General features: G+C 37.7%; 1 protein-coding gene across 1 annotated transcript in view; it reads right to left on the bottom strand.

Annotated features, from left to right (window-relative positions):
* Pcdh15 (protocadherin related 15) overlaps window positions 1-22,305 on the bottom strand; it is a 1,187,935-nt gene that overhangs the window by 136,191 nt on the left and 1,029,439 nt on the right. Inside the window, exons 23-25 of the mRNA XM_057794363.1 lie at window positions 17,034-17,339; window positions 14,195-14,419; window positions 7,084-7,200 (exon numbers count right to left, since the gene is read on the bottom strand). Coding sequence (XP_057650346.1) covers window positions 7,084-7,200; window positions 14,195-14,419; window positions 17,034-17,339 — 648 coding nt within the window. The remainder of the gene's footprint in view (window positions 1-7,083; window positions 7,201-14,194; window positions 14,420-17,033; window positions 17,340-22,305) is intronic.

The raw sequence follows: 22,305 nt of genomic DNA, 5'->3' as shown, positions 1-22,305 counted from the left end.
ACAACAAGAAAAGGCTGATGTCAATTACATTATGAGCTGATACTTTTAATTGACCACATACTAAGACACAAAGCAAGTCTCAACAAGTATAAGAAGACTGAAAAAACACCCTGAATCCTCTCTACACACCACAGATTACAGCTGGATATGAAAGACAAGAGAGGCAACAGAAAGCTTACAAACTCATGAAAACTGGACAACTCAATACTGAATAAAAAATGGGTCAAGACAGAAACTAAGAAGGAAATTAAAAACTCTTTAGATTCAATGCAATCCCCATCAAGGTCCCATCAAAATTCTTCACAGATCTTGAGAGGACAATAATCAACTTTATATGGAAAAACAAAAAACCCAGGATAGCCAAAACAATCTTATACAATAAAGGAACCTCTGGAGGCATTACCATCCCTGACTTCAAACTCTATTACAGAGCTACAGTAATGAAAACAGCGTGGTACTGGCATAAAAACAGAGAAGTCGACCAATGGAATCGTATAGAAGACCCGGATTTTAACCCACAAACCTATGAACACCTCATTTTCGATAAAGGAGCTAAAAGTATACAATGGAAGAAAGAAAGCATCTTCAACAAATGGTGCTGGCACAACTGGATGTCAACCTGTAGAAGAATGAAAATAGACCCATATCTATCACCATGCACAAAAATCAAGTCCAAATGGATCAAAGACCTCAATATCAATCTGAACACACTGAACCTGATAGAAGAGAAAATGCGAAGTACCCTACAACACATGGGCACAGGAGATCGCTTCCTATGTATAACCCCAACAGCACAGACATTAAGGGAAACATTGAATAAATGGGACCTCCTGAAACTGAGAAGCTTCTGTAAAGCAAAGGACACTGTCACTAAGACAAAAGGCAGCCTACTGACTGGGAGAAGATCTTCACCAACCCCACAATAGAATTGAATGACAATGAAAATACAACATACCCAAACTCTGGGACACAATAAAGGCAGTTACAAGAGGCAAGTGTATAGCACTAAGTACCTACATAAGAAAGTTTGCAGAGATCTCATATTAGTAACTTAACTACACATGTGAAATCTTTAGAACAATAAGAGGAAATAAGAGTCAAAAAGGAGTAGACAGAAAGAAATACTCAAACTCTGAACTGAAATAAGTAAAACATAAATAAAAATTACAAAGAATCAATGAAATCAAGAGTTGGTTCTTTGAGAAAATAAATAGATTGATAAACTGATAAAATGACACTGGAATTAAATAGTCATGTTGATCAATGGAATAGACCTAGATATAAGTCCACACACCTAGGCATACCTGATTTTTTATAAAGAAGCTAGAAATACACACTAGAAAAAAGACAGCATCATCAACAAATGGTAGGGATCAGTCTAGATTACTAAATGTAGAGGAATGCAAATATACCCATATTTATTACTCTACACAAAGCCCATCTCCAAATGGATGAAAGATCTCAGCATAAGGCCATATATACTGAATCTGACTGAAGAGAAAGTGGGGAGTAATCTTTTACTCATTGTCATAGGAAAAGACTTTCTGAACTGAACACCAATAACACAGACACTAAAATTATTAATAAATAGGACCTTGTGAAGTTAAAATGCTTCTGTATAATAGATGATACTATCACTCAAATTATATCAGGCCACATTATGAGAAAATAACTTAACCAATCACACATCAGATAGACGTTTTATATTTAAACATGTAAAGAACTAAGAAAACCGAACATCAAGAAAACAAATAACCCAATTAAAAATGGGATACAGATCTAAACAGATAATTCACAAAAGATAAAACACAAATGTCTGGAAAACACTTTAAGAAATGTTCAGCATCTTTAGCCATTAGGGAAATGCAAATAAAACTTCTTTGAGATTTCTTCTTACATCAGTCATAATGGCCAAGGTAAATGAACAGCAACAACAACAGCCAATGACAGTGCATACTGGAGAGGATGTAGGGAAAAGGAAAGACTCATCCATGGCTGGTGGGAGTGCAAACTGGTACAGCCATATCCAAGAAACTATCTACAATTGACAATCACTCAAAAATGAAAAAAAAAGAAAGGATGGAAGAAAGAAAGAAGTAAGGAAGGGAGGAAGGAAGGAGAGAGAGAGAGAGAGAGAGAGAGAGAGAGAGAGAGAGAGAGAGAGAGAGAGAGAGAGAGAGAAAGAGGTTCTCCAGTAGAGTCTGGGAACACAGACACCACACTGACAGTCAAGTCCCATGCACAGCAGTAGATGGTCAACACAAAATGAACTCAACACTATTACACTATTTTTGGAGACTTTTGTCTCATTGCTTTGTTTTGGCAATGGCAATTTTTATCTTACTGGTCTTTTGTTTGTATATTATGGTTTACAATTTGTGTTTTAATTTATTTGTGTGTGTATTTCTTTTGTGCTTTTTCCTTATTTATTTTGTTCATTTTGTTTTATTTGCCTATTTATTTATTTTTTTTAAAGAAAGAGAAAAATAAGAAACAGAGTTGGCCAGGTGGGGAGACAGGGGCATTTGGGAGATAACTATGACCTGAATGTATTGTGTGAAAGAAAATGAATTTTCAATAAAATTTAACCCCCTTAACCTTAATAGCTTGACACTTTCTTTTCTTTATTTTTTCTTTCTTCTTTTCTTTCTTCCTTTCTTTTTCTTTTCCTTCCTTCCTTCTTTTCTTACTTTATTTATTTTTTCTTTTGTTTTTTCAAGACAAAGTCTCTCTGTGTAGCTTTGGTGCTTGTCTTGGAACTTGTTCTGTATGCCAGGCTGGCCTTGAGCTCACAGAGATCCGCCTGCCTCTGCCTCCCAAGTGCTGGGATTAAAGGCCTGTGCCACCACTGCCCAACTTAGTTTGACAGTGATATTTTAATCTGAAAATACTTTTGATCACAAGTAAGATTATATAACCATATCATTGTTCGTAGCAACCTTCAGTTCATGATACATTACCTGTACCATATCACTATAATGCTACATAATATAATGTAAGCCCAGAGTGGCCATAAATGGTATATACTTAAAATGCACAAATGAGCCGTTTCCAAACATTAATCATATTCACACTTCTTCATAAAACCTTTCCTTACATTCTCATTTTTGCTTCTAAATCTAACTATACCCAACTGTCATTTAAAAATCCCATCTCAACTACTTCATGGTGTTTATTTTTTGATCTAATTAAGTTTCTGAAATCAAAGGGATGTGGACTGGGCCATGTTGCCTCAGTGTTTACAAGCCATTCCTGGTGCAAGTAGACCATGATTGTATCCTGGTTCAGCTTTACTGTGAAGGAAAGATCCTGTAAGCTGTGCCCACCCCCCCATGCTCTAGACTGTGTAGTCAGTCAGTTTCCATCGCATAGCTGACAACAAATTGAATCAACGCAGTGTTACAACACAGGCTGGAAAACGAAGAGCGATGAAAAAATAGATCAAGAAAGATATGAAAGGAAAAGAAGAGGTGAGTACACCAAAGCAGAGGTAAAAACACAATTTTATAACATTTCTGGCTCAGGGAAGCTTTCAGCGTTACACACAGAGCAAGCAAATAGGAAGCTATGAATCAAAATGGGATTACTTCTCATATGAGTTCATCAGTTATAAAGCGCTGCAGAACAATGGATAAGCTTTCCAGCTGGTGTTCCTGACATCACACCATTTTAAAAAAACAAGGTGCTCATAGTAGAAATAAAATTAATGGCCATCTTTCCCTCTCTGTAGAGATCAGCTGAAGTACCCTGGATGGTGAGGATAGCTGTTAAAGACAACTGAACAAACACATAGCTCTTTAGTAGCTTGTCTGAATCCAGAATGGCTAAGTCTCATGATATGAAATACATCACATCGGTGATTACTGTCTCATTATTTCTTCTGAAGAAATCTTGTAAGATTACTTACTGCTTAGGAATAGATTTTAAGCCAATTGTTACTGATAATTAACAACAACATTTTTTATGGGGATTTTTATTTCCAATTCTCAAAGACTATGTATATTTAAAAATAAAGAAGTGTATGAGTTGCAAACATTAAACATGTTCTCATTAATGCCTTGCTTAGCTGAACAGGAATCTCAAATCTAAAGTACATGAAAGGCGAGATTACACTGAGGGGTTGAGCTTCCATGAGCTCCTATGCTTCCCTTAGAAACGGGTAAACAGCCAACAGCACACGCATCCCAGTTGGTCCATGGTTGTGTGTTGGCAGAGGATATTGTTTTAATACTAACTATATAATAGGTTAATTTATAGCCCTGCTTACTAACAGAATTCCAAGTGAGTTTGACCTGAAGCTTCAGAAAGAATCAAGATATGCAAATGGAAATTACACGTCCAGTTTGTTCTGTGAAAGTTTAAAGAAGTCCCCAGTGAGTAGAAAGAAAAGGTTAGCAGTTTTTTTTCCTCTCCCAGCAATCCATCATTCCTCAATTCTGTGTGAGCACACAATGTCAATCCTGCCGTCTCAGTAGAGGAACACAGAAAATCCCAGCAGTGTCAGAGTCCTGGAAGATTGCTCCTCCCTACAGAGCACTTCAATTTTGCACAACATGCATTTTATAATTTTTCATTTATATTCAGAAAGAGCGTTCTCTCTGGCTTTGAGGTGGCACTCGGTCTCTGCATTCGGAACTTCAAACGGCTTGCTGCTACTACATTATAGTTTAAAATGTGCGGCTCTCACTTTCCTCAAATCAAGCAGGATGTCTTGAAAAAGGTGTGGTAAGTCTCAAAACATAAAAGTAATTTCTAGAGTAGCAATGATACTTAAAACAGGAGGGTTGGGGAGAAGCTGTGCATCATTCTTAAGTCCCAGCTTTTCAGGGACCTAATGGACGCTCGGAGATGACAGATATTCCAAATATCATATACAGCCAAATTTCTGAGGTTCTTGCAAGTTTGCCAACACTGAAGAGCACACAAATAAGCATTACTTTATCTATTCATTGCATCATGCAAATGTTTCATAGCTTACTATTACATGCTGAACTAAAATGTGGGCATACAAATGGAGTGAGTTTCCTACCATTGGAGGATCTGGGTTAGAACGAGGTCACCAAATAAACATTTAGTATTTTATTAGGCAGTAATAGCCTCACGTACTGAAACATATAAAGGATCAGAGACTCTATAGGATAGGAAATTAAAATTATTATTGATTGGTCAATGTTTATAACACTAAGAGGGAAGAAGGCACCTGGTCAGCAATCTGCAAAATACATGATTTTGTGAAATCAACATCAAAGAAAATATTAATACTTTAAAATTGTGCAGGCAGTCCTAGTCTTTTAAAAAATTCCTTGGATTTGGGTTACTATTTGCACTTGTGTGGATGTACAGTCATCTTAAATCAAGGGAAAAATCTGTAGAAACTATTAAGAAGCTAAACTCCAAATAATAGCTACCATGAAACATTGCTAATGTTTCAAGAGTGGAAACTGAATCAGAAGTTTGTACCTAGATGCAGCAGCTGAAGCCAACACTCTCAGCCAATGGGATGATCTGAATTCATTTTTTACTTGCTAAAAAAGCTATCATCATCATCATCAATTATCAGATATTTCAATAATCACTAAAGACCCGAGGGTGCAAACTTCTTCCACAGAAATGTGGACCTGAGGCAGTTTTTAAAAGAATTTTAAGGGTTTAAGTCAAGAGACTCTAGGAAAGCTAATAATAGAGTCGACCATTGCCTGAGACATCCTTTCTCACCCTCATGAGAATGATCTGATCGTCAGATATGAAAGCGTGCATGCTAAGAGCAAATGCACTAAGACTTTGAATACCTCATACATAAGAACAGGACCATTTGGTCACTCATCATTTATAATTTTTATTCTGTAAGTTCTTCATCAATCAACTAGACTGTGTTCTAAGTTCTCTCTGCAGTTCTGCTTCGTCTGATGGTGAGTTTCTTGACAGCAGAAACTAATTAGCGCAGTGGGCAGTTGGCAGCAGGTGCTCACTGTTATTGGTGTGCTCCTGGATGACAGTGGACAGTGTGCGGGGGGTGCTTGTTGCTATTGGTGCATTCACAGATATGAATTTTTGCTTATTTTTACAAGTGTGACAAGCCAGTTTCAAAAATGTTTTAATGCCCCAGAGCAGGTCCTCCTGAGCTAAAGATCGTTGCTTCCAAAATCAGCATATTCTTTTTGTTTGGATGTTATAGTCATGGCAAACTTCATACAGCTTACTGCTGCCAGAATTGACAAACTTTATGACTGCTATTGACTTTCCATTAAATAAAAACTCTTCTGGAAAATACTATGGCTATTAGCCCTAAAAATATTTTTTAACTTGCTTACATGATTCAAGACTTTAATTTTTTTCTGACTTCTCAGTTATGGCTTAGTATGTTTATTTGTGTTTCCTAGAATCCATTAGTAGCATGAGTTCACTCAGAGGAAAAATATAAATCTTTAACATTCTGTTCAGAAATTAAAAAAAAGTGGAAAGCACTGTAGGTTTTCCACAGAGCATTCTACACCGGTGCTGTTACTTTTAACTTGTATTAAATGTAATAATTTAACAACATTAAGGAAAATTTTCCTCACTGCTGTTGTAATAATGTATTAGCTGAAAGTCCTCTGTCTTGATTGGCAATTTGGGATGTTTTGAAATAAGTAAACACTCTACATAGTTAAAGAAAAATCTCCTAAATATATTTGAAAGAAATATCGAGATTTCTGTTTATAAAAGTACAGGCTTATGTTATATGTGGATTTAGCATTTTCTTATAAAATGTTATGCACAAATAAAGCAGAAAATCATGAATGTGGAACCTTCCCACACAAAATTGAACTTAAAGGAAAACCCTGCATGATGGCGAATGTTTCCGAAAGCAGTTCTGCCTGTCTTCATCATTAAGGCTACATAAATGGACAAATAATAAGAATTTTGAAATCTAGGTAAAAAGTATATCCCTGGCTGTCTCACTTTATCAGGATCAAGGTAGCTGTGTAGGTAATAAGTAAGAACCACCAAAAGGAGGGGATGAGTTCTCAAGACCTCACTGCTTTCCTGGGAACTGGGCACTTTCTCACGCAACTCAGAGCATGGGCCAGTGTCTCTACTTACAGGAGGGTCTGCATCTTCAGCATACACGGTCGTGATTGGTGTCCCTTTGACAGCATCTGGAGCCACCATCCCCTTGTAGATACGTTTACTAAATACTGGAGGGTAGTCATTCATGTCCTGTAAAACAAAATCAGAATTTAGTGCTGTAAATGAGATGGGAAAATGGTTAGGTCGATTTGGTTCTTTATATCACGCAACCTATTTACCATGGTGAGCGGCAACCCTACTTCTACTTATTTCCCAACTGACACCCCAAAGAAGCCAGGTCCCTGCATCAGTACCAAACAAACTATCCAACAATCTAGCTACCAATATGATTTCTTAAAAAGTTACTTTCTGAACTTGGCATAAGTAATTGTGCACGCCTTTAATCCCAGCACTTGGGAGACAGAGGCAGGCAGGTCTCAAAGTTCTAGGATTCTAGGCCAGCGTGGTCTACAGAGTGAGTTCCAGGACAGCTAGAGCCACAGAGAGAAACCCTGCCTCAAAACCAAAAAAAAAAAAAAAAAAAAAAAAAAGGAAAAAAGTTCCAGGAAGTGGGATAAAATGATGTTTTTGATGTTTTGTTATTTGTTTTGAATATTTTGCATTTGCATACTTAATATGACTGTATGAACAAACTGAAATGTCTCTAATTTGATATTCATTCCTATGATTATAAAAACTAAGGGAGACTCTTCCCTGAAGCACATTACAATGATGGTTTTCAGAATTACATATGCTTACAGATGGAAAACAGCGTTAATTTACTTAAGGAAAAATTTCAATGCACTTTATATGCATCTGATTTCATTTCACTCTGGTGGTTAAGGCTTACTGTCAGTTACTAAGTAGATATCTGCTAAGTTATATCCATGATAACTAAGCACCGGATACTATACTATCAGATATTCTATGACTCCGGATAAAGATAGTCCTGGAAGAAACCTCTTCCAACTGCTGCTTGACACATAAGGTGATGGTCCAGACAGTTACGGAATTCATCAAACTGATCTAATTATTTGTCAGAGCCAAAAACAATAGGTCAAGTTCCTTGAGAAGAACATAATTTTCCTTAACCATCTTATCATTTAGGGGGACCTGTGTGCCATTTATTTCTGACTAATGTTTATTACAGTGGTTGCCTTAATGTTTGATTAACCATCACATTCTGCACTGTTTGGGGGTGTTTCAGGTCAAATGCATTAGGCACTATGCAAATTTTGTTAATTATCTATTTTTCATCTTCAAGGTACCTTTTCTCACTTGCTCTTAAATGAATAAAGTACTCTATACATTCTTTCATATGAGTTCAGACACATCATCTCTACCCAATGCTAATCTGAAATGTATAATTCATCAATTATAAACTTCTCTTTTTTGCAGAATGGTTGAGGTAGTAATGTCTGAGCAATGACGTCAGTTTCCTTTTGTATGTACAGTACAGTAGGCTGAATAAGAATAACCTGAAGGAATTGGATAGAAACCGTCCTTGGTCTGCAAAATTGAAAAATAAAAGGTACCATTTCCCCAGACACATGATACTCACAACCTTTTCCTTTCTAAGTTATGGAGTGCAGCGTCTGAACTAGCAAATGAACTTAGAAATGCTGACTCTCCATAAGGGGTGATGTAAAGAGATTCACCTAGGGATCTCGGCAGGAACAATGGAGGGAGCATTTACATTCCTATTGTGCATTGCTTTCTCAAGAATGGTGATTAATTTAGTGACTGTATCTTATAACTAAAGATGGGAATCCAATTGGTGCCCCTACACTGTAACTTCTAGAAGTTTTAAAAGGAGAATGAAATTGATCTTGTATCCTGCCACGCTACTAACGGTGTTTATCAGCTGTAGGAGTTCTTTGCTGGAGTTTTTGGGGTCGCTTATGTACACTATCATATCATCTGCAAATAACGAAAGTTTAACTTCTTCCTTTCCAATTTGAATCCCTTTGATCCCCTTATGTTGTCTTATTGCTATCGCTAGAACTTCAAGCACTATATTGAAGAGGTATGGAGAGAGTGGACAGCCTTGTCGTGTTCCTGATTTTAGTGGGATGGCTTTGAGTTTCTCTCCGTTTAATTTGATGTTAGCTGTCGACTTGCTATAAATAGCTTTTATTATAGTTAGGTACGACCTTTGTATCCCTAATCTCTCTAAGACCTTTATCATAAAGGGATGTTGAATTTTGTCAAATACTTTTTCAGCATCTAATGAAATGATCATATGGATTTTTTCTTTCAGTTTATTTATATGATGGATTACATTGATAGATTTATGTATGTTGAACCAGCCCTGCATCCCTGATTGGTTTCTAGCCATAAATAAAGGACATTGAGCACATAATTTGTGATCCTAGAGAAGCTAAATAAGAAGGTGAACCCAAAGAAAAACGTATAGTCATCCGCCTGGATAGAGGAAGTAGACAAGATTGCCGGGCAAAAATTGGGAACTTGTGGGTGAGGTGGCATGGGGTTAAGGGGAAATGGGATGAAAAACGTGAGAAGGGGAGGATGGGGGGAACTTGGGGGAATGGGATGGTTGGGATATAGGAAGGGTAGATACGGGAGCAGAGAAATATATATCCTAATTAAGGGAGCCATCTTAGGGTTGGCAAGAGGCTTGACTCTAGAGGGGCTCGCAGGTGTCCAGGGAGAGGTCCCCAGCTAGTACCTTGGGCAACTAAGGAGATGGAACCTGAAATGATCCTATCCTATACTGATGAGTATCTTGCATATCACCTTAGAACCTTCATCTGGCGATGGATCGAGATAGAGACAGAGACCCAATTTGGAGCAATGGACTGAGCTCTTAAGGTCCAAATGAGGAGCAGAAGGAGGGAGAACATGAGCAAGGAAGTCAGGACCACGAGGGGTGCACCCACCTACTGTGACAGTGGAACTGATCTATTGGGAACTCACCAAGGCCAGCTGGACTGGGACTGAATAAGCATGGGATGAAACCGGACTTTCTGAACATGGCGGACAATGAAGGCTGATGAGAAGCCAAGGACAATGGCACTAGGTTTCGATCCTAATACATGAACTGGCTTTATGGGAGCCTAGCCTGTTTGGATGCTCACCTTCCTGGACCTAGATAGAAGTGGGAGGACCTTGGACTTCCGGCAGGGCAGGGAATTTGGACTGCTCTTCAGTCTCGAGAGGGAGGGGGAATGGAGTGGGGGAGGGGGAGAGGAGTGGGGAGATGAGGAGGGGAGTGGGGGGAGGGGGCAATGTGTGGGAGGAGGGGGAGGGAAATGGGAAACGGGGAGGAGGCGGAAATTTTAATTAAAAAAGAATTAAAAAAAGGAGAATCAAACATCCCACTTTTTAACCACGTGGCTTTTCAAAGCTTGAGAAACTCAGTGTGCTCCTGTGTAGTTTCTTTGGTACCTCTCCATGCCACTCTGGCTCAAGGAATCTCAAATTTTTGGAAAATTTCACTCTTTGGGGTAGGATATCAAGATGTATTTTTCTAGTTGCATTAGTTCTGTTCTTGATGGTATCGAGAGCAAAGAACTCTTTTATCCCTGCTGGGAAGGTGTTTACCAGATTCACCTTTGTGAATTCACTGTGGGTGTTTTGATATCCATCCTCATAAACCGATTACACGCACACCTAAGGCTCTAATAACAGAAGGCCATTACAAGACTGCTTATTCTCCTCATTATTTTTGCTTGCCATTGACAGTGTGACGCATAAATCAATATGGTTATAATGTGGCAGTATTTCTTGTGATGGCCTCTTGTACATGTTTCAGTTTTATAATCTCTATTGTGGCTGAGATATGTGGCAGATTGCCCATCATTCTCCTACAATGCATTGTTCCAGACGAGACAGTTTATTGAAATGCAACGCTAACATGCATAATCAATAGTTCATTATATGTATGCTTCGGGGACGTCAAAGAAAAACCGCACATAACTAACTCTGCTTCTGCACATATTCTATTATGCTGTAAATTTAAAAGTGCAGCTCTCCCACTAGAGGGAAGTATTGGCAAAAGGAAAGATTTCTTCCTCTGCCTTATAGCTAATTTTATCATTAAAACCCATTATCGTTTGCTTCCTGTGGTTATATTTGTTGATCTGAACACAAATTAGTTTTTGTATTTCAATAGAGCAGTCTAAATGTTACCATGGTTTTCAGCTAAAACAACACCAGGGATCTCTCATGATGTTGCTTTCTTTTAACCAGTACAGCTTGTAATTTGAATCCATACATCCTGCAAATAAAACTTGACTTCAAGATATTGTTAGCTAGCTGGAGGAAAATATGAGTTCCTTGTATTCATTTTCAAAATTAAAGTCTAAAATAATCATACACACCATTTTTCCTTCCTTTTTTTTTCAGATTAAAGAGTAGATTTAGGGAATAATTTGAACAGCATCCCAGTATGCTAGGAGTTAGCTGACAAATTTATAAATGAATAACAAGTTGAAAAAGAAAACATAAAACCTAAATATAAAGAGATGGCAAAATATGATTCTTTTCAGAAATTCCAATCAACTGTAGTCTAAATATCCTTAAGTTCTGATGCCTCCCAAGAAAACACAGTGGTAGATAACAGTGGATGGAGCAGCCTTCATGCTTCTGCCATCCTATCTGGCATTGTTTATATGATTTTGTTTTAGACCATTGAAACTAGACACTGTATAAGTCTTTCATGGGTGTTTGTGGTAAACTTCTATTTTGTTCATTAGGTAGACATACTTTCTTATTTTAATTTTTTAAAAAAGAAAACAAGCTATCTTTAAAGTATTTGTTGATTTACCCAACTGTCAAGTTTTAAAATATTAGATGATCTCAAGATTAAATACTTTATCATTTCATCTTTTTTTATTTCTTCTATACAAAAGAAACCATGTCTCTGTTCATACTTTTCAAAGAGAGGGACTTTAAGATGCTTTCCCTGTGGGGAACATTTGGAGAACAAATGTTTCTTCCTCAAATACCATGCAATCATGTTATCAGTGGAATAGCTTGTCAGTGCTGCTAGAAACAGACACACAGTTGAAACTTTGCAAGCTCGGCAAGGTTGTATTTGTGGAGGGATGTGAGCTGGACTCCAGTTGCTGGCATCAGTGGTGTCTGAGAGAGTTTTAAAGTTTCAGTTTGCACATCTCACCTAGAGTTACCAGAAGATAAAACAACAACCTTCTGTTAGAAATGTTGCCTGAAATTTTACTATGTGTATATAAGATATAAGATAATTAAAAAGTGATGTAAAACATGCACATAATTCTACTTTGGAGAAGTTTTGTTTTAAATGTATAAAAAATGAGAAAAGATGTGGGTCAGTCAGATTTATCCACTGGGATTCTTGACTTCTCTCAAGAAAATGAAGGATTGAGGCACAAAGTCAGTCCAACATCCTCTAATTGCTGAGGAAGAAATGAACTACTGAGAATGGATCCCTCAGAGATGCTGCTGTGTGGCCTAGTGAAACCATTTGTTACCATAAGGAGCAGCCTGGGACAAGGAAGCTGGAGTCTAGCTAGAAAGCAGGGTGATTAATTAAAAACCTGACCACTTCTTAAATAAAACTCCAGTAGCACAGACATTGATTCCAATTAATAAATGGAACCTCCAAAACTGAAAAACTTCTGTAAAGCAAGGACACAGTCAACAAAACAAAATGGCAGTCTACAGAATGGGACAAGATCTTCACCAGCTCCACGTCAGACAGAGGTCTGATCTCCAAAATATACAAAGAACTCAAGAAATTGGTCATAAAAACCCATATAATCCAATAAAAATAAATGAAGTACAGATCTAAACAGAGAACTTCCAACAGAGGAATCTAAAATGGCTAAAAGATACTTAAGGAAATGGCTAACATCCTTAGCCATCAGAGAAATGCAAATCAAAACAACTCTGATATTTCATTTTACACCCATAAGAATGGCCAAGATCAAAAACGCTGATGATAACTTATGCTGGAGAGGATGTGAGATAAATGGAATACTCCTGCAGTGCTGGTGGGAATGCAGGCTGGTACAACCCTTTAAATGTCAGTGTGGTAATTTCTCAGAAAATTAGGAACCAACCAGCCTCAAGATCCAGCAATACCACTTTTGGGTATATACCCAAAGGATGCTCAATTGTACCACAAGGACATGTGCTCAACTATGTTCATAGCAGCTTTGTTTGTCATGGCCAGAACCTGGAAACAACTTAAATGCCCATCAACCAAAGAATGGATAAGGAAATTGTGGTACATTTAAACAATGGAGTACTACACAGCTGAAAAAAATGATATCTTGAAATTTGCAGCCAAATGGATGGAGCTAGAAAACCCAGACCCAGAAAGACAAATATCATATATACTCACTCATAAGTGGTTTTTAAACATAAAGAAAACCAGTCTACAAGTCACAATCCCAGAGAACCTAGACATTAATGAGGACCTTTGATGCTTTTTGATGGACTTGATCCTTTTTAGTCACTCTCACTCAGTGTTTTTTACCTACTTAACAGTTGTGACTTTTTTAACGTACCCCAAAAGTATGTGTACACACCGTAGAACTCAGAACACAGACCAGGCTGATATTATTTTTGTGGGGACCCTCTCTTTGTCTGCTGTTTGCTAGGACCTTAGTAGTACTGACCACCATATCTGGCAGTCATGACAAATGCTTGCCCACCAGAGAGGTAAGCTAAGTCCTCAGTGCCAGAGAAATTGGAAGTAAATACAGAATTGAACACTAGACCCACCTATCTCTGAAGCCCTTTTCATCTTAGAGTGTTGAAATTTCAAACTTAACTAGTTCATGCTAAAGAACTCTATCATCTATTCTCTCTCTCTCTCTCTCTCTCTCTCTCTCCCAGAAAAGTTTGTAATATGTTAATATCCACTTTGGTATGGACTATCAAATGAAGTTCTGATTTCACCAGTCACAGCCTATGGAAGACTTATAACCAGTCTTCAAAGATTTGTTTAATGCCTCTTTAAAATCTTTCTTGTAGGTTTGTTTTGCAAGTTTTCTTAAGTACTCCATATTAATTAATCTTTATCATTGGTTCATACCACTGAGTTCCTATGATTTTTTTCCCAAAAATACACTGTGAGTTGAAGAAACAGTTGTGGCACATAGAGAGGGGAGGGCGGCCCCTCCAGGTTCCTTACCTTTACAATTACCGTGACTGTCGCTATACCAGGTGGCATTGTTCCATAAATATCAAAGGCCTCCACCAAGAATGTGATGCTGGCTTCCTGGTCAGGAAAGGCCTCATAATCCAAACTCCTCAAAAGGGACAATTCTCCAGTAAATGGATGAAGTGCAAAAAGGTGCTTCACCTCAGGGCTTCTGATCCGATATGACACATTTGCTCCAAGATCAACATCCTTGGCCTATGACAAGCGAGCGAGAAGAATGGTTACATCAGAGGCTTCCCACAAGAGGGGGAGGGCTGATGGAAACGCATTAGTGCCTGGGACAGCGTGGGTTTCGTGATAAGGAAAGAACACATGACTGTCATTTACCAGGAAATGGAAAATGGAAAGATGGAGAAAGGACAAACATAAGAGAGTGAACGCAAAATATTTTGAATTAAAATTATTTGTGGAGTGATTTATATAAACAGGTTCTAAAACCCCATAAGTAAATATGGAAGCAGGTCCTCCTCGGAAGGCTGCCTTGGAAGGATGCGGTGATGTAGTCGCAAACGCTACTCTCTCGCACTTTCCCGCCTCTTGCTAGTGTCTGCTTGGCACGCATTATGCAGACGGTGAAGTAAAGAGAATAAAATGAACTGATGTATAGATCTTGCCCTCTATATCACAGCCCAAAAGAGAATAAAAAGCATAAATACCCAAATATAAAGGGAAAGATAATGTTTTATACAAAGGTATTCTGAATGAGTCCTGATGAAAAGTTTTTTTTTTTAATGTGTGTGTATGGGGTGGTGTAAAATGGTCATTGCATTCAGTGGGACAGGGGAGGAGCACCTTGGTGGAGGGAAGGCAACTGCAGGAGTAGACATGTCAAATGTTAAGTCGTGGAATGAATACCATGGAAGGCCATGGGAGTCATGCTCTCTTATAAGTCGATGATGCCACAGTAGAGGGAACCAGTCAAAACACAGATTTCATGTCATTTCCTGCTGAAAAAACTCTCCTGTTTCCACTCGATCTCTGACCAACACTGTTAGTCCTCTTCCGGTATTGTTACAAAATTCATCTAGTAAGCAACTTATAAAGTGGGGTTTCAGTCCCTGATCCCATAGCCCTGTGTGGACCTAGGGCAGTACAGGACATCATGGTGGCAAACAAGGACCAGAGAAGCCTTGTCTGTGTTATGAAACCCAGGAAGTAGAGAGAAACTCAAAGAGGATGGAGAACTCAATATCTTCTTCAAGGGCAAGCTACCTCTGTCGCAACCTCTAATAATTCCACAGGCTGAGCACCAAGCCTTCAGCATATGGGCCTTGAGGGACATTTGAGATTCAAATGACAGCAATCTCATCCTTTGAATATTGTGACAGAACACAATGCCTTCTGGCTCCTTAGAACCTTGGGCATCAATCAGCATCTCCCTTGACATTTTGAGTGTTTTATTTTTACATGACCTTGATTAATCCTTTCTGTTTCTCTCTTTAACTGGGAACTGACTGGCTTCTCAGTCCACAGCAGCACCGTAGCTTTTCCTAGCAAAATGAACCACTCAAGTTTGAATAGAAGATGTGTATCAGATTGCTAGGATTTTGCTTCTCACTACCAATGTTGAGAGCTGTTTAAAGATGACTGAGAAGTCCATAGGAGCTGCGAACCCATCTCGACCACCTCTTCATCACCCAAACCGTATACACACATACATACGTATGTATATAGCACAATTAATGAAAAAAGAGGACATGAATTTTGAAAGACAGCAAGGGATAGTTTTGAGGATGAAAGAGGAAGAAAAAAAGGAAGGCGAAATGATAATTATAGAATCAACAAATAAAAAATTAATTACTAAATATAGAAGACATAGTATACAGCTCAGCACCTATACTGCGTGAGTGCTGAAGAGAGAGATGGATGAACAAATGCACAGATGATTCTTTCTAGGTTGGCGCACACCATTATTTGATTTATTAATGTCTGGAACCTAAGTATTTGCTCAGGTATATCAAGACAGTCTTGATAGAAAACTTCAAGCTTTACTTTGCAGATGAAGTATAAACAGATTGAGGTTGATTTTTTTCTTTGTCATAATATGGTTCACGGACCCCCTTTTCATAATGAAATAGGTTAGTGTATAAATGGAGATTTACAGTGTGTAAAAGAGTGTCTCCTGAGCTACTGTCATAAAATGTTCCGAGCTTCTACTATTGCACATGAGCACAGAGGCTTGGATATGAATTTCAGTTAGGAAGAGTTAGAAATTTGAAAATGGTGTAAAAGTGAGTAAAAAATTACTACAGAATAAACAATGTTTTATATGTGTATATAAAGTATATGGGGAAAAGTATATTAGTTTACATGCATATATGCATTTATGAATTTATATGCTATATATGCACATACCTGAACACATGTTTATATATATGCATGTTTATATAAATGCATGTCTATATTTGATGTCTATTTTGATATTTGTGTGATCCCTCTGGTAGACGTAAAAAACTCTTAGAAAATTTAATTTTTTTTTTTTTTTGGAGAAAATCAGTTTTTTCTTTGCATTGTCAATGTGACAAAACCATCTAGCATTACTTTGATACATGCCAAAACACATAAAATGTGTTATATTTCTTACTATTGTAAACTTTCTCCTTTTAATTTTGTGGGTTCTCCCAGAGGAAGGGTTTTGTATAAAACACAATATGCAATTTTTGAGACTTAATAAGGTTTGTGCATAGCTTATCCGAATCTAAGTTATTCTGAGCTCATCATATGTATGTTTGTACTTAAACTTCAAAGTCTGGTCCTCACAGCTAATCGTGTAATATAGATCTCCTGGAATTAATGCTTGTCCACACACCTCTATTTGCAGGAAGGTGGTCCCAGCTGGAAGATTCTCTTCAACCACGACTGTGTATGTTGAATTGGTAAAAACAGGACTATTATCATCAATGTCTAACACCTTGATGTACAATGTCAGCGTTGAATGGCGAGGGTGCACGGCTCCATCCGTTGCCACAACAACCAGTTCATAGTGGTCCCTGACTTCCCTGTTCAGCTTCACGGCTGTGTAAATGCTCCCATTGGACGTGATGCGGAAGAGGTTGTTGAAGTTACCCAGGCTGTAGTGCACTTGGCCATTTATCCCAGCATCTGGATCTGTTGCCTAAACAGAAGAACCAGAGGGCTTAGCACAACTCTTCTGGCACACTGCTGATAAACTCTGCCACAGTTTCTAACCAAATATTCTTTTTCTCTCTAAAGGGGAAATTTAGAAGGATAATAAATGTACAATTTACAGTCAAAATCATGAAAAGAAATGAGCTATGATTTAATTATATACTCAGTGGAAATGAACATAAAGCTGATATCATTAGAAACAACAATATATTATGTCAGAGAAAATGAATATTATAAAAATGGAAGGTTTCATGCACTTTCATTGCTACAATAGATTTTGAATGTCAAAAATAGTACTTGGTTTGAATTAATTTAAGATGATTTACTAACTGTTTAAGATTTGATGGCTGTTTTTGTTTAAGAAATTCATATAGTCATTTTCATATTTACATATGTTTGAGCATGATGCATATTTACCTCATTTAATCCTTGTGATGATTTTGATGAGTAAATATCATTGTCCCCATTTTGCAAATGAGACCATATGGCTTAAGGAAATTAATTGTCTCATGTAAAGTTACACAAGAATTAAATACCTTGGGGGTCCTAGAATTTAAACAGTATCTCATATGCAAAACTATTTAATAAATGTTAATGAAATTAATGAAGGCTCTGTGAATATATGGAACTGAGGTTTGAAATTAAACATATTCCCAAACTGGATGGCAATAAAAGTACAGTAATTGTCAAATCAGAAGACAGGGCTACTGTTTATTACTAGATTGAATCTCAAATAATAGCAGGGAGAATTGCTGGTGCTGCCTGAATCTGTATTTGCTGAAAATTTTAGGCATAAAGCCATTTTGCTCCAAACATGAGAAAGCTTTGAGTGCCTATATTTCTGATAGAATGTTGTTAGGAGTACTCTTATTTAAAACTCAGCAACTTATAACCTCCCACCATCAAATACTGTACATTTTATACCAAATGATTCTATTAGCATTTCTTATAAAGTCTTGAATCTTTCTAAGAAGCTGTGAAATACTATAGAATTATGTTTCAAACTACCACTAAAGAAAGAAAGGGGACAGGACTTTATTTTGGTTTCCATACTTGTAATCACTGAATCTTCGTGAGGCCTGGAATGCATTTTACTTTTTATCTATCTATCTATCTATCTATCTATCTATCTATCTATCTATCTATCTATCTATCTATCATCTATCTGTCTGTTTATCTATCAATCATCTATCTATCTATCTATCTATCTATCTATCTATCATCTATCTACCGATCTATCTATCTTCTATCTATCTATCTATCTATCTATCTATCTATCTATCTATCTATCATCTATCTGTCTGTTTATCTATCAATCATCTATCTATCTATCTATCTATCTATCTATCTATCTATCTATCTATCTGTTTGTCTATCAATCATCTATCTATCTACCGATCTATCTATCTTCTATCTATCTATCTATCTATCTATCTATCTATCTATCTATCTATCATCTATCTGTCTGTTTATCTATCAATCATCTCTCTATCTATCTATCTATCTATCTATCTATCTATCTATCTATCTATCTATCTATCTGTTTGTCTATCAATCATCTATCTATCTATCTACCGATCTATCTATCTTCTATCTATCTATCTATCTATCTATCTATCTATCTATCTATCTATCTATCTATCTAGGCAGTGCATTTTAGCATCCCATACACGCTGCTCAGTTTGAAAAAATAAAAACGAGATGTGGACACTGGATTGGTTATAAGATGGCACTTGCTGATGGCCTGAATTCAACCCCTGGAACATCTGGAATAGAAGAATTCATTCTGACCTCACCACATACAATGTGGGATATGTGAGCATAAGTGTGCGCACACACTAACAAATAAATAAACACACAATAAATAAACAAATAAATGAAAAGCAAAAAGCTAAGAACAACATGTGAACTCCATATTTCTAACGCCAGTCTCCAGTTTCAGAAGTCTGACACTTCACCAAGATCTGTCCCTTAGACAAAAATACAGACGCCCTGGAGAGGTGAAGCCTGGGAAGACAACAGAAGAGTTTGCAATAACGCCTGGAGAAGGAGAACAAACATAGTCAGAGAACTAAAGTGCTATGCAGAAATATTTCCTTGGAAGCTCTACTTTGCTTAGATGTCTCCAGAAACTGCTGGTAGGTGAATGGCACTTGCCATCCCAGGGGGACAACAGAGAACAGAAGGACACGGAAGCATTTGTTTTCTGTGGTCAACTGAACAGTAAAGAAAAATTAATTTAGTAATTTAGGCAGTGTTACACCACTGCTCTTAGGATTTTCAGTCTCCCCTTCCAACTCTGGGACACTTAGTAAAATTCATTTTACTCATGCGTCGTATTTTAAATGACTCCTGACCAAGGTGGTTTGTTTATTCTTCTAATTCAATGTTCACTATGACAAGTCGTTTGATTTAACTAGTACAACTTTACTTCTCTCTATCTCTCATCTCTCTCCTTCCCTCCATTTCTCCCTCTCTCTCTCTCTCCCTCCCTCCCTTCCTTCCTGCCTCCGCCCCCCGTATGTATTTTTGTGTGTGTTAAGGAGTTGAGCACATTGTCTTTGTATGTCCGGCTCTGTAACAATGTCTCATTTCCAGTACTCTGATATATCTGGGCAGATGCGCCCTGATTTACCATGGATTATACACTTACAAACCCATTTAAACGAAAACTATTGTAAGTCAAAACATACTTCAAATATTAATGTGCTGAACCCTACAGGCTAGGAACTAATCACACTGTACAGCTCTGGTCATTTCCTCTTCTGAGGAGGCATGCTAACTGGGGGTTGGAGCCCCCTGCTGCTGACCAACACTGGACACTGTCATTGCAGAAGGAATGCCACCATGATAAAGAAGAAACGTCAAAAATTTAAGTTTAGTTTGTATCTGATACCTGTTGCTTCTGTACCATCAGAAACTCAAAAACTCCTAAGTCAACTTATCACATGCAGGAAGCACCTACGCTAGCATTTATTCCACTGCCAAAATAAGAAATAGCCATACCCTTTATTGGCTTCCACGAAATAGCGGTTCATTATATAAATCTCTGAAAATAAGAAGTTCAGTGTAGGGTCATCAGCCTAAAAGCTAGGTATGAGCCATCTCTGCTCCTTCCCGGAAGCTCTGGGGAATATTGGCAGACTCGGGCTACGTGAGCAGTGACCTGAGATTCCCACCCCTTTGAAAACAGAAATGTGAAGACTGCCGCCAGCCTCCTGCTCAACCATTTTCTGTACCGGTAAGTGCAGTAGAATTTAACCTGGCTTTCTTTCAAGTTTTGAATCCCTTCTTCTCTTCTTTCTACTTTGCTTCTTCGACCCATGGTCCAACCACCTCGCTTCTCTTTAAAGGCCTGCGTACGTATTTTAGGCTTACTTTGACAAACAGGGATAAATCATTACTCTCTTAAGGGCCTTTTCTTTAACCATATGTTATGCAAATATTTAGCAATCTATATAGTTTTTGAAATTATTTACTTTTAGTCTACCTGTTAAATTACCCATTTTAAAAGATTTCTATTAAGAAATTTTAGCTGGGACACCCTCTTTAATGCATTCCATAACTTCTTTAAAATCCATTTAAATTAGCTAAAGTGTAGTAAATGTGTCAAGTACTTATACAGGCACCTAAACCTTTGCCTCGTGTAGAAATACTTAGCTCCCTGCATGGCTAGCCACCGTGAAATAAACCTTGTTTGACTTTATATTCTGTAGCAATTAACTCTAACCATGTTAAAGTTGCTCAAATATGCAGCTAATGGTGACAAAAAGACAGAATACGCACAAAACTGCTTCCTTCCTCCCTCGTTTCTGCCCTCTCTCTTTCCTTCCCTCCTTCCCTCCTTCCCTCCCTCCCTCCCTCTCTTTCTTTCCTGCTTCCCAGTCACTACGCAGAGGAATGAGGTTGTGGCTCAGGCACTGGGGGCACATTCAATTGCTTTACTGTTACATATGAGGGAGTCAGCGTGAGACAAGAGAGTTATCTCAGAGTTCCTAATATCAATAGTAGTGTTGAGAACTTTGCATGGATGCTTACCAGCTCCACTCAAGCAGTTCGCTGCACAATGCTGTAATGGAGCCATTCATCTCTTTACAGATCAATTAGAAGTTAATTAAAATTGTTAATAAGAAAAATCGCACTTCTCTACTTGTACTACATCGAAGCAATAAACAGTAAAGGCTGCAACTTTATAATCATCCGTCTATGGGACATTCATTTTAAAACCTATGTCTTCCTGGGGCCTGATTTGTGGTTAGATTTTTAGGCACGTATAGGGCTAGGAGATTAGCTGAAAGTCTATAATCAAATAATCACCTCAAAAATCAAAACAAAGGTCTCATTGGAGAGACGTTTAGTTGTGTACTCGAAAGGCAAACAGCACATTTATATCACTAAAATCAAAATCAGAGCATATGTTAAAGAAAACCACTTATTTAAGAGGGAGTCCAGAGGCCGTGGAAAAATCACTTGCTAAACAAATATATCATTTTGAACAAAATTGTGCACAGATTTTTTTTTCCATGCTACATGTCAACAGTACTTGGAATACTAGTCCTAAGCATTCAATTCATGCCCTCTTTTTCGTTACTGTTATCTTTGCTCATTGTCTTTTTGGAGGTCTAAATCTTTTTTTTTTTTTTTAGTAAACGAAGCTCATTGCTAAGGTTATGAGGCTGACAATCTTGTAGAACCCTTCAATCTCTCTGCTTCTTTTTCAGACATTCTCTTCCTCTGTGGCCCAGGCTGCCCACAAAATCAGCTTAAACCTGAGCCACATGCCTCAGCTGCCTGAGTTCTGGGAATACAGACGCGAGCTAGCATCCAAGGATTTCTGTGGGCAAAACAGACTGATATCAAACTCTAAATGAAGGCTAGGTATATGTAGCCTGTTGTTGAAACAATTGGGAGTTAGGTCTCCTATGTAACATGCCAATAATTGATCCCAAGTT

The sequence above is a fragment of the Chionomys nivalis genome, chromosome 19 (genome assembly GCF_950005125.1).
Source record: "Chionomys nivalis chromosome 19, mChiNiv1.1, whole genome shotgun sequence".
Lineage (NCBI taxonomy): Eukaryota > Metazoa > Chordata > Mammalia > Rodentia > Cricetidae > Chionomys > Chionomys nivalis.
Note: the sequence above shows the minus strand (reverse complement) of the source record. Positions and strands in the feature narration are given on the sequence as shown.